General features: G+C 43.1%; 1 protein-coding gene across 2 annotated transcripts in view; it reads right to left on the bottom strand.

Moving 5' to 3' along the window:
- The window catches only part of GLIS3 (GLIS family zinc finger 3), a 437,565-nt gene extending 426,685 nt beyond the window's left edge, over positions 1 to 10,880 (bottom strand). For both annotated transcript variants that reach the window (XM_088018913.1, XM_028117293.2), the window contains exon 1: positions 10,493 to 10,880. In XM_088018913.1, the coding sequence (XP_087875039.1) occupies positions 10,493 to 10,880 (388 nt within the window). The remainder of the gene's footprint in view (positions 1 to 10,492) is intronic.
- Between the last annotated feature and the right edge of the window lie 1,556 nt (positions 10,881 to 12,436).

The raw sequence follows: 12,436 nt of genomic DNA, 5'->3' as shown, positions 1-12,436 counted from the left end.
AACGGGCCGTCTCAGCCCGCAGCAGCTGCTGTGGCTCACGGAGACCCACAATGCACCACGCGGATGTACAATCGGGGAGCAGCAACCCCTGGTGTGCCTCTGGCACTGGACAGTATAGAATGCACTCTCCCAGTTGCCATCTAATTTAACTCTCCAAAGCACACACTGTTCTCTGCTCTACCTGCCGCTGCCACACGACCAGGTGGCCGCCTGGAAAGCCAATGCATTAGCTCCCCAGTTCTCTGAAGCACGCCTTCTCTCGACCCAAGATCCCCAGAACGTGCCTGCCTCAGTACTTGACCCTTCCTTTCCACGCACTAACAAGGATGTGAAGACCAGTTCTGGCCCTTCTTTCCCACTTGTAGCCCTGCCCATAACGTCCAGCTTTGTTCATCAACATCATGAAACCAAAGCCAAAGATGAGAGGTGCCCTGGTCACACTCTTACTCAAGGATATGTGGCCCGGTCTGCCCTTCACCTAGACCCCGCCCATTTTCAAAGAGGGATGAAACATTACCCGCCCCCCGTTTTACACATGAAGAAACCAAGGCAGGGAAGGTCACACACCAGGGTCTTCCGACTCCAGTGTCCACCCCCCTCCTCCCATACCAGTGTTTCTCAAATTCCAGTGGGTACTTATAAGGTCAGCTACATAATTTTCAGGGACCAATGAAAATGAAAATGTTGGGTCCCTTGTTCAAAAAGCAGAAGAAAATCCTTTTCCATTCTTCTCTGGTCTCCCTCGTGATGGGTTCATGGTGTTTTTTGTAATTTGCTATTTACCACTGAGCTCCTTCCACATGGGGATACTCACAGGTTAAGTGCAGACTCTCAAAGGTGCCCAGAGCCTCACATGGATTGGGCACACAGAGCCTATGCACCAAACCCTGACCTCCCCACCCTCATGCCTGGGTCCCCACTGGGGGCAGAGGGCAGCAGTAGATACTGGGCAGGGACAGAGGAACCAGGAGCTATCCTAGCAGGATGGGGGACCACACACAAACGGAGACTCCAAGCACCCCACACATGATCCAGGGGCCCATAGGATTTCACTTAAAATACACAAATTCGAAGATAAAATCAGTAAGAATGTCAAGACAGCAATCACAGAGCATTAAACCCCAAGCACGGGGCACTCCTTCCAAGCAAGGGACCCTATACAGTCACTGCTCACACAGCCAAGAAGTTGCCCTTGTGCCACGGATCTTATTAAAAGACACAACCTGATTAAGTCAGTCTGGGATGGCCCTGAGATTGTGCATCTCTCACCAGCTCCTCAAGGATGCTACAGCTGCTGGCCTCAGCCTATCCTTGACTAAGTCTCATTTTTTAATTTGCTTATTATGTCAGAGTCGATTACGGGCCTTCTATTTCTTTCATTATTCACATAAGGCAGCAATAAAAATAGGTATTAAATACAAGTCACCATCCACTATATCCTTAAAATTTGATGGGTCAGAAATAGCGAAACTATTCATATTCATGATACCCTCCTGCCCGGGTCTAAAGACGTCATGAGCAGAGGTGTGCGAAGCTACTTCAGTACGTATTTCTGCACACACTTGTGTCACTCGAGGGGCCCTCACAGAGATGGCCTGATTCCTGCCCAGGTAGGCACCACCTTCCTTGCTCAGAAGGGCCTGTTATTGGAAACTGTCAAGCCCAATTTTCCAAAACAGGAGCAAGAGCCCATTTCCTCAGCTTGTGGATGGAGACAGCAGCTGAACGGTATGCTTACTCGTTCTGGAATGGCAGCAACTGTAAACTCTAAGGCAGACTGGGGACAAGGCTTCTCAGAACTCCCACAGCAGGAGCTCTCAAACTGTGGAGTCCCACTCTGAGTCAACCCACGCAGCACACAGAGAATGAGATCTCCAGCAAACTGAGCCTCAGTCTCTCAATCCCTAAAATGGGGCCAATCACACTTGCCCAGCCTCCTGGGATGGAACCTTTGATCAAATCATAGGAGACAATCAATACGCAAGTTTGGGCCAAGCTCTCTGCAAGTCCAAAGCTGTTGCTATTTAACAGTCTAAGAAAATGCTACAGGTGTGGGGCGCCTGGGTCGCTCAGTCATTAAGCATCTGCCTTCAGTTCAGGTCATGATCCCAGGGTCCTAGGATCGAGCCCCACATCAGGCTCCCTGCTCCGCGGGAAGCCTGCTTCTCCTCTCCCACTCCCCCTGCTTGTGTTCCCTCTCTCGCTGTGTCTCTGTCAAATAAATAAATAAAATCTTAAAAAAAAAAAAAAGAAAAAGAAAATGCTACAGGTGACTAGCAGATGGTACCTTCCAACTTGGTGTCCTACAGTATCTGAGGTGTGTCTAGGGGGTGGGGAGTGCTAATGGAATATGTTCTTTTAAAGAATGCTGTGAGACTGACAAATCACTTTTATAACTGGAGCAAATCATGCCTGCCATTCAGTAACACTTGGAAATCCATCATCAATTTGATTTACACGCTGCATCAATAAATCACACAAAGTGTGGCCTGTGAAGCCCAAAGAGTAAACAAAAGTAAACATTGTGTTTCACCCGCCTTATTGGCGAGACGAAATGAAAACCCTGGCTACCTCAACTGGAATAATGCCTTTGGTCTCTGACTGGTTTGGTTATTTTTGGAACCTTTTATGGAATATTAACTTTATTTGCTCTAATTCTGCAGGAAGCCACATTAGAAGTGCAAGGAAATATAAATGATTAAAAAGAAGAAGTGAAAAGAAAAAGTAACCAAGTATTTTGCCCCAACTTTCATTAGCTAATATATCAACTGCATCTCTTCAAGAATGTGAGATCCCAGCTGTGAATCCTGCCCCGGTGCTAACATGACAACATTCAACACAGTCTACTCACCAGCGTTAGCAAATTCTTTTTTCATTGTCTGTTTGTCCAGAAATAAACATAAGCAAAGGAATGATTATAGGAAAGTAACATTCTAAATCAGTGACAATGTTTTAAAATTTATAATGTGGCAGCGGGGGAAAAATATGAAGCTAGCTGACCCACTAAGGAATCAAGCTCTAACCTAAGCTCCAGGTTATAGCCAATTGAATTAGCAAACCACAAATAGGAAAAATCAAAATAAAACGACGTATTATTTAAAGTACACTTAGTTTCTAGACCTCCTGGGTTCACACGATAGGTTACTTTTTTAAAACCAGGTCTTTACAAGAGATACCAGCCTTAAGTTATACAAAAGAGTTTTTTAATCCCAATTAGTTAGTGTCCTTTGTTGATATCATTCTGCTTTTTCTGACCAACAATAATGAATAACCCACAAACGCTAATGAATAACTAACTCCCTTTGTCTCCAAGGACGGCAGAGCTCCACAAGAAATGTCAGAGGCCCTAAAGTAAAATAAAAAACCTTTACAATAAAAATCTTCCCAATTATATAGTCCTACGGGTACTGCAAATGTGGGATTGTCTTAAATATTTAAAGAGCTGTGTCAAATGTGCTTAAAGTGGGGATCATAAAACTGATTTCCCAGATGCTTTGAAAAATGCATTTCTACCAGTCTAATTACAATTCATAACTGTTGAAGAGGAAGTAGAGGGAAAAGCCATTATTGGTACAATATAACTGAGATTCTGTACTCACCAGTCCTAGCAGGGCTTGGAAGTTGCCAACTGTGGGACATCCTCCACACTCACTCGGTGGCTCAGATAAACACAAATATGCTCATCTCAGTACATGAAACACTTACATGTAGTAAAAAGATCATTTCTAAAACTAATTTCCACTATCTTAAAAATGTAAATCTAAAAGTAACTCATTATTGTAGGACAGAATCAATAAGAAACTCCAAGGATGTTGCTGAGAACCAGGGATCCCACTGACACATGCACAATGAGCAAGTGTGAGAAGAACTCTGTAATGTTGTATTTTAACTGGAACCCATTACCTTCTGACAGACTTCCTAACTCTGTCCACACATAGGGCCCAGAAGCAATGACACCCCAGAGTCAAGAAAAACATGCTTTCATCCGGTTTTCCAAAGATTTCCCACTAAAAGGGACCCAAGTTTTTAGGGAAAATGGCTGGTTGCGTGTCTGGGGCAGGGAAGTACTAGTGGGTCTGAAATGTCTCATTCTATGTGAAAGCAAGGAAGTGCTTCACGGGGACATAACAAAAGGACATCGGGACCAGCTTGAAGGGGATCCCACCTGCCAGATCCAGGACAATCTGAGCATCAAAAAGAATAGTGATGGTAATGAATTATGGCACAGGGACTTTTTAAAAAGAATACATGGGGTCTGTGGTGATTCTCAATAAAAGGAGAAACAGAAGTTCTTCTTTCCAGAAGAATACCAACTAATAAACACAGAAGAAATACTGGAATCAGAAAATCACTGTTATGCAGTTAATAATGTAGTAACAGATTCACACAAGCATCATTGATGAAGAGCAAGATATTTGTATAAGATTAGGTATTAATTTTGAAAAGGAAAGTGTCCACAATGCAGAGATCCTGGTGACACCACCTTGGCGAGACAACCAAAAGCAGCATCACAAATACCAGGACAAATGAGCATGCAGTGCTCCCAGGATATGTAATCCACAAATAACCTATGTGGTACTCCTACCAAAAATGTTTAACCTGAACCGAATCATGAGGAAATAATTAGAGGAACCAAGTTGTGAGACAAGACAACTGACCTAAACTCTAAAACAGCAACATATTTTGTCATGAAACACAAAGACAGGGGGAGAGGGTCATTCTAGAAAAAAGGAGACTAAAGAGACATGACAACCAAATGTAATGCAGGGTTCTTTTTTTTTTTTTTTTTTAAGTAGACTCCGTGCCCAGCGTGGAGCCCAACATGGCGCTCAAACTCACAACCGTGAGATCAACACCTGAGCCAAGATCAAGAATCAGACACTTAACTGACTGAGCCACCCAGGTGCCCCCTAATTCAGGATTCTTGACTGGATCCTGACTCAAAAGAAAAGAATAGTTACAGAGGACATGTGCGCTATAAGTAGGGGAAACCAGTATGATAAGTAAAGTAAAATATAAAATAATATTATAAAAATTAATTTGAATAGGAATTTAAATATGTATTATATTTTAATATATAACTCTATATAAGCAATACTGTTGAATCAAAGTGAAATTTCTTGGTTATAATTCATGTATCCTAGTTGTACAAAATGGAAGACACCTGCTTAGCAATTTGGGGATGAAGAGCCAGAATGTCCGCAACTTACTTATACGTGGTTTGACTTCGTTGAGAGAGAAAAAGGTGGCAAAAGCTAAAAGGTGAAATAAAATATAAAAGAACATAATACAAAATAAGATAAAATCTAACTTTGTTTATAAAGATACATTCAGGAACAACTAATGAGTTTTATTTACAAGTAAGTTATGTACGACTGAGTAGGGACAGTTGAGTGGGGCTCCTGGGAAAGCCGATTGATTAATGGCGTCGATTTGGAGGGAGTCGTCCCTTTCATCCTTCTGCCTATTGTCCTTCCTTCGTCTTTCACTCTTCTCAGAATACAGACTCCACAGCAGGAGGAGGAGTGGGGTAAAGGCGAAGGGAGGCTCCGTGATCATGGACCTGACATCCCTGAGCTTCTCACCATGAGCAGCATCCGTGATCGTGGACCTGACATCCCTGAGCTTCTCACCATGAGCAGCATCCGTGATCGTGGACCTGACATCCCTGAGCTTCTCACCATGAGCAGCATCCCCGGCCCTGGGCTGCTCTTTGTGTGAGAACAATTAACTCCTCTGACACAGGTCCCCAAATGTCTGCAGTTCGTGGCATTCTTAGCATCTCAGTAATTTTTTCATGGTGCCCCTTGGCCAAAAGGAACAACTAACACTACCCCTCATTAAGTAGTTATGTGCCAACAACTTAATAGTATTTATGTACTAACAATCTATTAGCTGTTTGAAAAAAATAATGTACATAAATTAAGAATTAAAGTATTTTTATTTCATTCTTAAATAACAGTATTACTGATGGGATGTGCATTCCAACTGTGCCCTCTACTACTTCAGCTCTTGGAATCAGACCGGATACCACCACCTTCAGCTCCCATTCCACACTGATTTTCACTTAGAATTTGCTTGTCTTTCTTACTGTGATAAGATACACATAACATAAAATTTACCACCTTACCCAATTTTTTTATCTTAGTTTATTTATTTATTGAAGTAATCTCTACACCCCACGTGGGGCTTGAACCCAGGACCCCAAGACCAAGAGTCGCACACTCCTCCACCTGAACCAGCCAGGCACACCCGATCTTAACCATTTTTAAAGTGTATATTAAGTACATTCACACTGCTGGGCAACCATCACGCACCATGCATCTCCAGAACACTTTCATGTTCCCAAACTGAAACTTCGTCCCCATTCAACCTAACTTCCCATGCTCCCCTCCCTCCAGTCCACAGCAAACACCATTCTACTTTTTGTCTCTATGATTTCACTCTTCGAGGTACCTTGTACAAGAGAATCATACAATATCTGCCCTTCTGTACCTGGCCGTAATTCACTTAACATAATGTCTTCGAGGTTCAACCATGTCGTAGCGTATGTCAGACTTTCCTTCCTTTTTAAGGCTGAACACTATTCCACTGTAGGTATAAGACATACATATTCTTTATCCACTCATCTGCCTATACTTGGGTTGCTTCCACCTTTTGGCCTACAGAGTAACTAGCTTTTTCATCACAACTACTGAAAGTGGAGCTTTGCAAAGATATGACATCACTAAAAGGATACAGTGCAATCTCATTTTGAAACTGTGAACCTCCTCAAGCTAGTAGTTTGCCTGGAGTCCAAAGGATGCCACAAACCCTTCTGTTCCCTTCAAAATTAAAGTTACCCCATGGTCCCCCCTGAGTTTGCTGTGGTACTCCAGTGTCCTTGGCACACTATTTGAGAACCATGCTCCATGATGTGAAAGTCACTGTTTTTTGAGTTTTCAGTTGAGTAGACCTCAATCCTTAAGTAAGTAACACAAATACTACAATCAAATTTATATTTCTCATGAGGCTCCTACTGGAGATTTCTCCAGTCTTCAAGTCAGATATTTGTCTGTGTGGCAATCCTTAAATGACATATTTTCTGTACACAGTTCCACTGGATTCCTGAAAGATGGTATAATCACCCTGAAGGCTTAGAAAATGTATTTTCTTAGCCACCATGTAAACTGTGCTTGGCCCCAAAGCAATGGTACCCCACTATGATGGTTGGTTTTATATGTCAACTTGAATGGCTCATGAGTTGCCCAGGTATTTGGCCAAATACCATTCCAGGTGTTTCTATGAGTGTTTTCAGATGAGATTTACATTAAGTCAGTAGACTGAGTAAAATAGATTGCTCTTCCTAATGTGGATAGGCCCCACCCCATCAGCTAAAGGCCTGAAGAGAATAAAAGGCTGACCTTCCGCCAAGTGAGAAAGAATTCTTCCCTGAATGACCACTTGCAAACTGGGACATCAGCTTTTTCCTGCCTTTGGACTCAAACTAAAATGTCAGTTCATCCTGGGTCTCAAACCTGCTGTCCTTCAGAAGGGAAATACACACCATTGCCTCTCCTCGATCCAGGTCTTCAGACTCACACTAGACCTATAGCATCAGCAGGCCTGGGTCTTCAGTTTGCTGACTCATCTCCCGTGTCTTGGGAACTGTCAGCCTCCGTAATCTATTCAGATACAGGAACAGACACAGGGACGGGTACACGTTCAGGCATAGATACATCTCCTGTTGGTTCTGTTTCTCCAGAGAACCCTAACTAATACACGCACAGTCACAGGTCCTTCGGTACTATCCCTCAGGGTCAGGGCACTGTGAGTACTGCATAAAAAAAGCCTGAGAGAGATGTCAACCTCAAGTTCATCACATCATCCCATCACATGATCCCCAAAGTTAAAACCCTTGCACAGCTCACCAGTGTGCTCAAGATAGGTCCAAACTCCTTGGCGCCTCCTCCATAACCTTTATCTGGCCTCTGCTTATTCCTCCCCAGTCTTGTCTCTTGCCACAGTCTCTACATCCTCAACGTGGAATCAGGCAGAAGTTAATGAAACACACCACGATCTCTCCCCTTCAGGTTTTGAAGGTGATTTCTGTCTATCCAGAATGAGTTCCAGACAGCCCCCTCACACATACACAAACACACACACACACACACACACAAATTGGCATGATCGCAAGGCTAGCTCCTTACCCTTCAGGTGTCTGCCTAGACAGCCTACTGTTCTCCCGGATCCACTGATCAAGCATGGGCTGGGAACCCTGCAAATGTAGCCCTATTGCCATCAGTGTATCCCTATCAGAGCCCTAAGTGCACTTTATTTTAACTGCCCATTTATTTGTCTGAATTCTCCTAACTCCTTGAGGGCCAGGACTATGTTTTATTAGCTACTGTATCCCCAGAACAGTGGCTCACCTATAATACATGCTCAGTAATTATCTGTTGAGTAAATGATTGGATGAAGTTCAAACAGTCCTACTAGATCACCATTCTCAACCAGTTATTGGCTTAGCTTAGGATCTGTCAACCAAGACCTGAAAGGGACACATTCAGCCACTGCTGGCACCATCCGGAGCGGTATCCAAGCTACAAGGCCACAGGGGTAATAATACAGTTATCCTAAACCCCTATGCCATGCTCATGCATACCGCGACCATGCAGATCCAGAACAGGCACCGTAAGCTTGGAAGCTGAGCAAGGAGTCAGAAAGTTGGGAAGAGGCGAACCTGGGGACAGCACTAATTTTTGCAAGAGTTCCAAGATGTATTAACCCTGAGAGTTCACTACCCCTGAATTACCAGAAACGTAACGTTTTTAACTATGAATATAATCATAACCACTTCTGCTCACCATCAAAGTAACATCCCCAAACTCCTTACCGATGGCAATGCTGAAGTTATTTATTCTTTCTAGATCTTAGTTCCCTTATCAGTTAATCAACAGTAGCATACGACTCAGGGCTGTTGTGAGGGATAACTGAGATTTTATATTGGAAGCACTCAATACAGTGCCTGACACATGCCCAGTTATGACATAATAAATAGAAGTTATTAATATTATCAGCATTAATAATGCCAGCCGGAATTCAACACAAGTATATGTGATGAAAGCAAGCTACATACAGCTCATTAGACAAGCAAGAGCTGAAAGATTTTCCCGGGCCCCAGTCCCTGAAAATCCAAACACACGAGCTTGACATTGTAGCTTGCCACACCATGAACGCAGCAACCTGACAGTGATGGTGCTATCTTGGAAGCACCCCCAAGGAAAGTTTTTCCTATACTTATACTAGATATCAGTAGGTCTAGGAAATAAAACAATCTAAAACAAAACCTAAACCAAAATAAATAAAAGAAAAAAGCTAGATATATAGCTTTTCATACTTTAAGGTTTTACAGTTTAGGGTTTTTTCTTACCCTGCCCATCTATACCATACAGAGGAACACAAAGGCACTAAAACAACTTTTAGGATAAAAATAATTATTCACCTGAACTGAGTGAGTTATGAGTTACCTGGGCGAATGGCTATTCAGGCTGTTAGTAATTTTATTTTGTAGTGTACACACTTAATATAAACATTTGAAACCAGATGCTAAAAATACCTAACAGCATATATAATTATGCTATTTTACATAACAAAGCTGTATTTCACATGAGATACACGCTCTTCCTTTTTCTGGCCCAAATACACATTTCATGTGCAATATCACTCATTAAGTCAACATCGGTTTCTAGAGAGAGTGAGTCATTCAAATAATTCGCTATTTTCCAACAATTATTCCATGATTTAAAATTTACATTATTCAAACACTGAATTAAACACTGAAACACTGAATTCAAAAACTGAATTAAAAGTACACTCTCTCTGCATTTCAAATTAACCAAGTTTTCTAGTTCTCCACAAGCCCAAAAATACATCCTTTCATTATTCTCTTCTAGCTTCCTTCCCTCTTTGTCACCAGCTGTATTACAAAATTTAGGGGTTCTGCTCTTGGAATAATTTTTTATCATTTCTATGCACTAATTCCTCACTTTATTGGCTGTTAAGCTTTCTCCCTTTTTATCCTTTTCTTTCCAAACCTTTCTTCTAGCACCCGACCCGCACGATGACGGCTCTGGCTGCCCCCCTCCGCCATGGCCCAGGGAATCCCGTCCCTCCATGCATCCCGAGGGTAGGGTCTTGCTAAACTGGTCTTGCCTGCCGCCACCACCACCACCCACCCTCACTCCCTGTTTCTGATCTCTCTGTCTCACCTTCCACTCTGCTTCACAGTTCCATGAGGTATCACGTTTACCACTGTGGCCTCCCCACCCTCCCATGCATCTATCCATCCACCCCCTCACCAGGGAGGCTACAGAGCATTGTGAGACCATCAGAATTGACCCTGACATTCAATCCTGTAGTTTTCCATGAGATTTGCTTGCTGAGAAGGATCTGGAGAGGAGAAAAAAAAAATCGTTTCCACTTTTAAAAGATCCCAGAAAGACAATCCTACCTTTCCCAGGATTTGGAGGAAAAGGACTTCCAAACTCCTGCTGCTTTGGCTTTAAATTGTGTGGCCCTGACATGCCTCCAGCCTGGGTGACCTGGAATCGTGGCTTCCCATTGGTGAGCACTTGTCTCCTGGGGCTCAAGGCGGGCAGATGGAGGGGGCTCTCGGCCACGTTGCTCTGAGGAGCCATCCCTCCTCCCGAGGGCATCTTGAGATGAAGGCTGTTAGCAAGGCTTCCGATGGCAGGGCTCGCTGTGCTGCCACAGGACGAGGGGCCAGGAGTCCCAGAGTGGGCTCGGATGGGAGGAATGTATTGGCCACTGACCATCCCGGGCCCCTGTGGGGTTCCTGATGTCCGGTGGAGACTCATGCTGCATGACCTTCCATTCATTCTGAAAAAACCTGTGGCCAGGATGGTCAAATATCCAATGGCACTAATGACTCCTTTCAGGCAAAGTCCAATAAGTTATCCATGGTGTGGGTTATTAGCCTGTTTAAAAAAATAAATGCAGGCATTTTTAAAAGTAAAAATGAAAATAAGTCACAGTGAGTTTTCAACCTGTGTAGCATTCATACCAGGAAGAAAAGAAGCACTCTTAGCCAAACGGCCTTTTATGTAAAGCAGGGTCATCAAACACATGGTTCATTGGCAGGCACTCTTCCCTCCTGCATTCACGGTAGACATGGATTATGGATCACTGTATTGTTTTGTTTGCCACTGAGCCCTTCTCAATACAGTGCCCTTGGCAACGACAACCAATCAACTGGTACCAGCTTGCAAAATGAAACTTATTTTGCTCCCCAGAGGATCTGTCCATACTAGTTCACTGAGTCTTGGGAAACCCAAAGCACTACCCTTCTGAGCTGTGAGACCAACGCTCCAAAGTTTCCAGTAAACAAGGAAAAGTCTGATATGGCCTCTAAATGAGAGTATGAGGATACTAAACCACCTCTGATTTTTACCGTAAGAGCAAATTTTTCACAGTCCCTAGACTTACAAAAGGTAAAAACAGGGGTCTGAGATTCTCACGAAGATGTCATACATCCACATGTCCAAAATCACAGCAGCATTGAAGTCTTGGTTCCATAATGGTTCTGAGTTATGGGGATGGAAACAGAAGCAACATCACAATACTCTCACCTTCTATTAAGATCCTAGAAAAGGAAAAGTCTGTACAAAACACTTTACAGAAAGCATACCGAAAGAAGAGACCCTCTAAAAGGAAGTATGTTCACCATACACTACACACAGTAAATCAACCATAGTTCCACAACCCAGCTCCATCTGCCATCCCAGCACCCCCTTCCTCAAGCGGTAAGAGAAAACCAATGGTACGACATGACCACAGGACGTCATAATGTCAGTACTCTCTGGTTACAAGTCTGTAGGAAAGGTGCTTCCCTCCCTTCACTGAGAGCTCCCCAAAATGTACATAGAGTCAAGGAAGTGACTAAGCGGCACTACTCCAAGTGATTGACAAACACACTCCCACTCTGTATTATTTTGCACAGATATGATTGTCATGAAAGGAAGCAAAAGCTGAACAAATACAGGAGATATGACGGAGTGCAAAGCAGTATTGGTCAGATATTCTCAACTGGATGATTCCCACTTTGTCTGCATGATCCACTCAACGCCTTAGACAATCATTTCCAACCAACTCCCACACAAATGGCTTCATCCACCATTGGGGACAGAACACCACAGAAGGAAAACTCTCTGTGAAGAGGGTTTTTTTTTTCTTTATCCTTTTAAAAAATCAAAAAATATTTGATCAAAAATCAAATATTTTTTATTTTCTAGTCAAGCACTCACTGTGCCCTCTGCAAAGTTTACTGTGTGTGCCTGAATGCTGAGAAACTTCAAAATTTACTAACAATACAACATTTGGAATGTTTTCCTCCTTACCAGTTCTCCACTTTATTAAGAATTCTATCAGTCTGTCA

The sequence above is a fragment of the Eumetopias jubatus genome, unplaced genomic scaffold (assembly GCF_037043125.1).
Source record: "Eumetopias jubatus isolate StellerSeaLion01/CBP00866 unplaced genomic scaffold, mEumJub1_p1.0 scaffold_15, whole genome shotgun sequence".
Taxonomy (NCBI): Eukaryota; Metazoa; Chordata; class Mammalia; order Carnivora; family Otariidae; genus Eumetopias; species Eumetopias jubatus.
The sequence above is the reverse complement of the archived record's forward strand: the minus strand, read 5'-3'. Positions and strand labels throughout refer to the sequence as shown.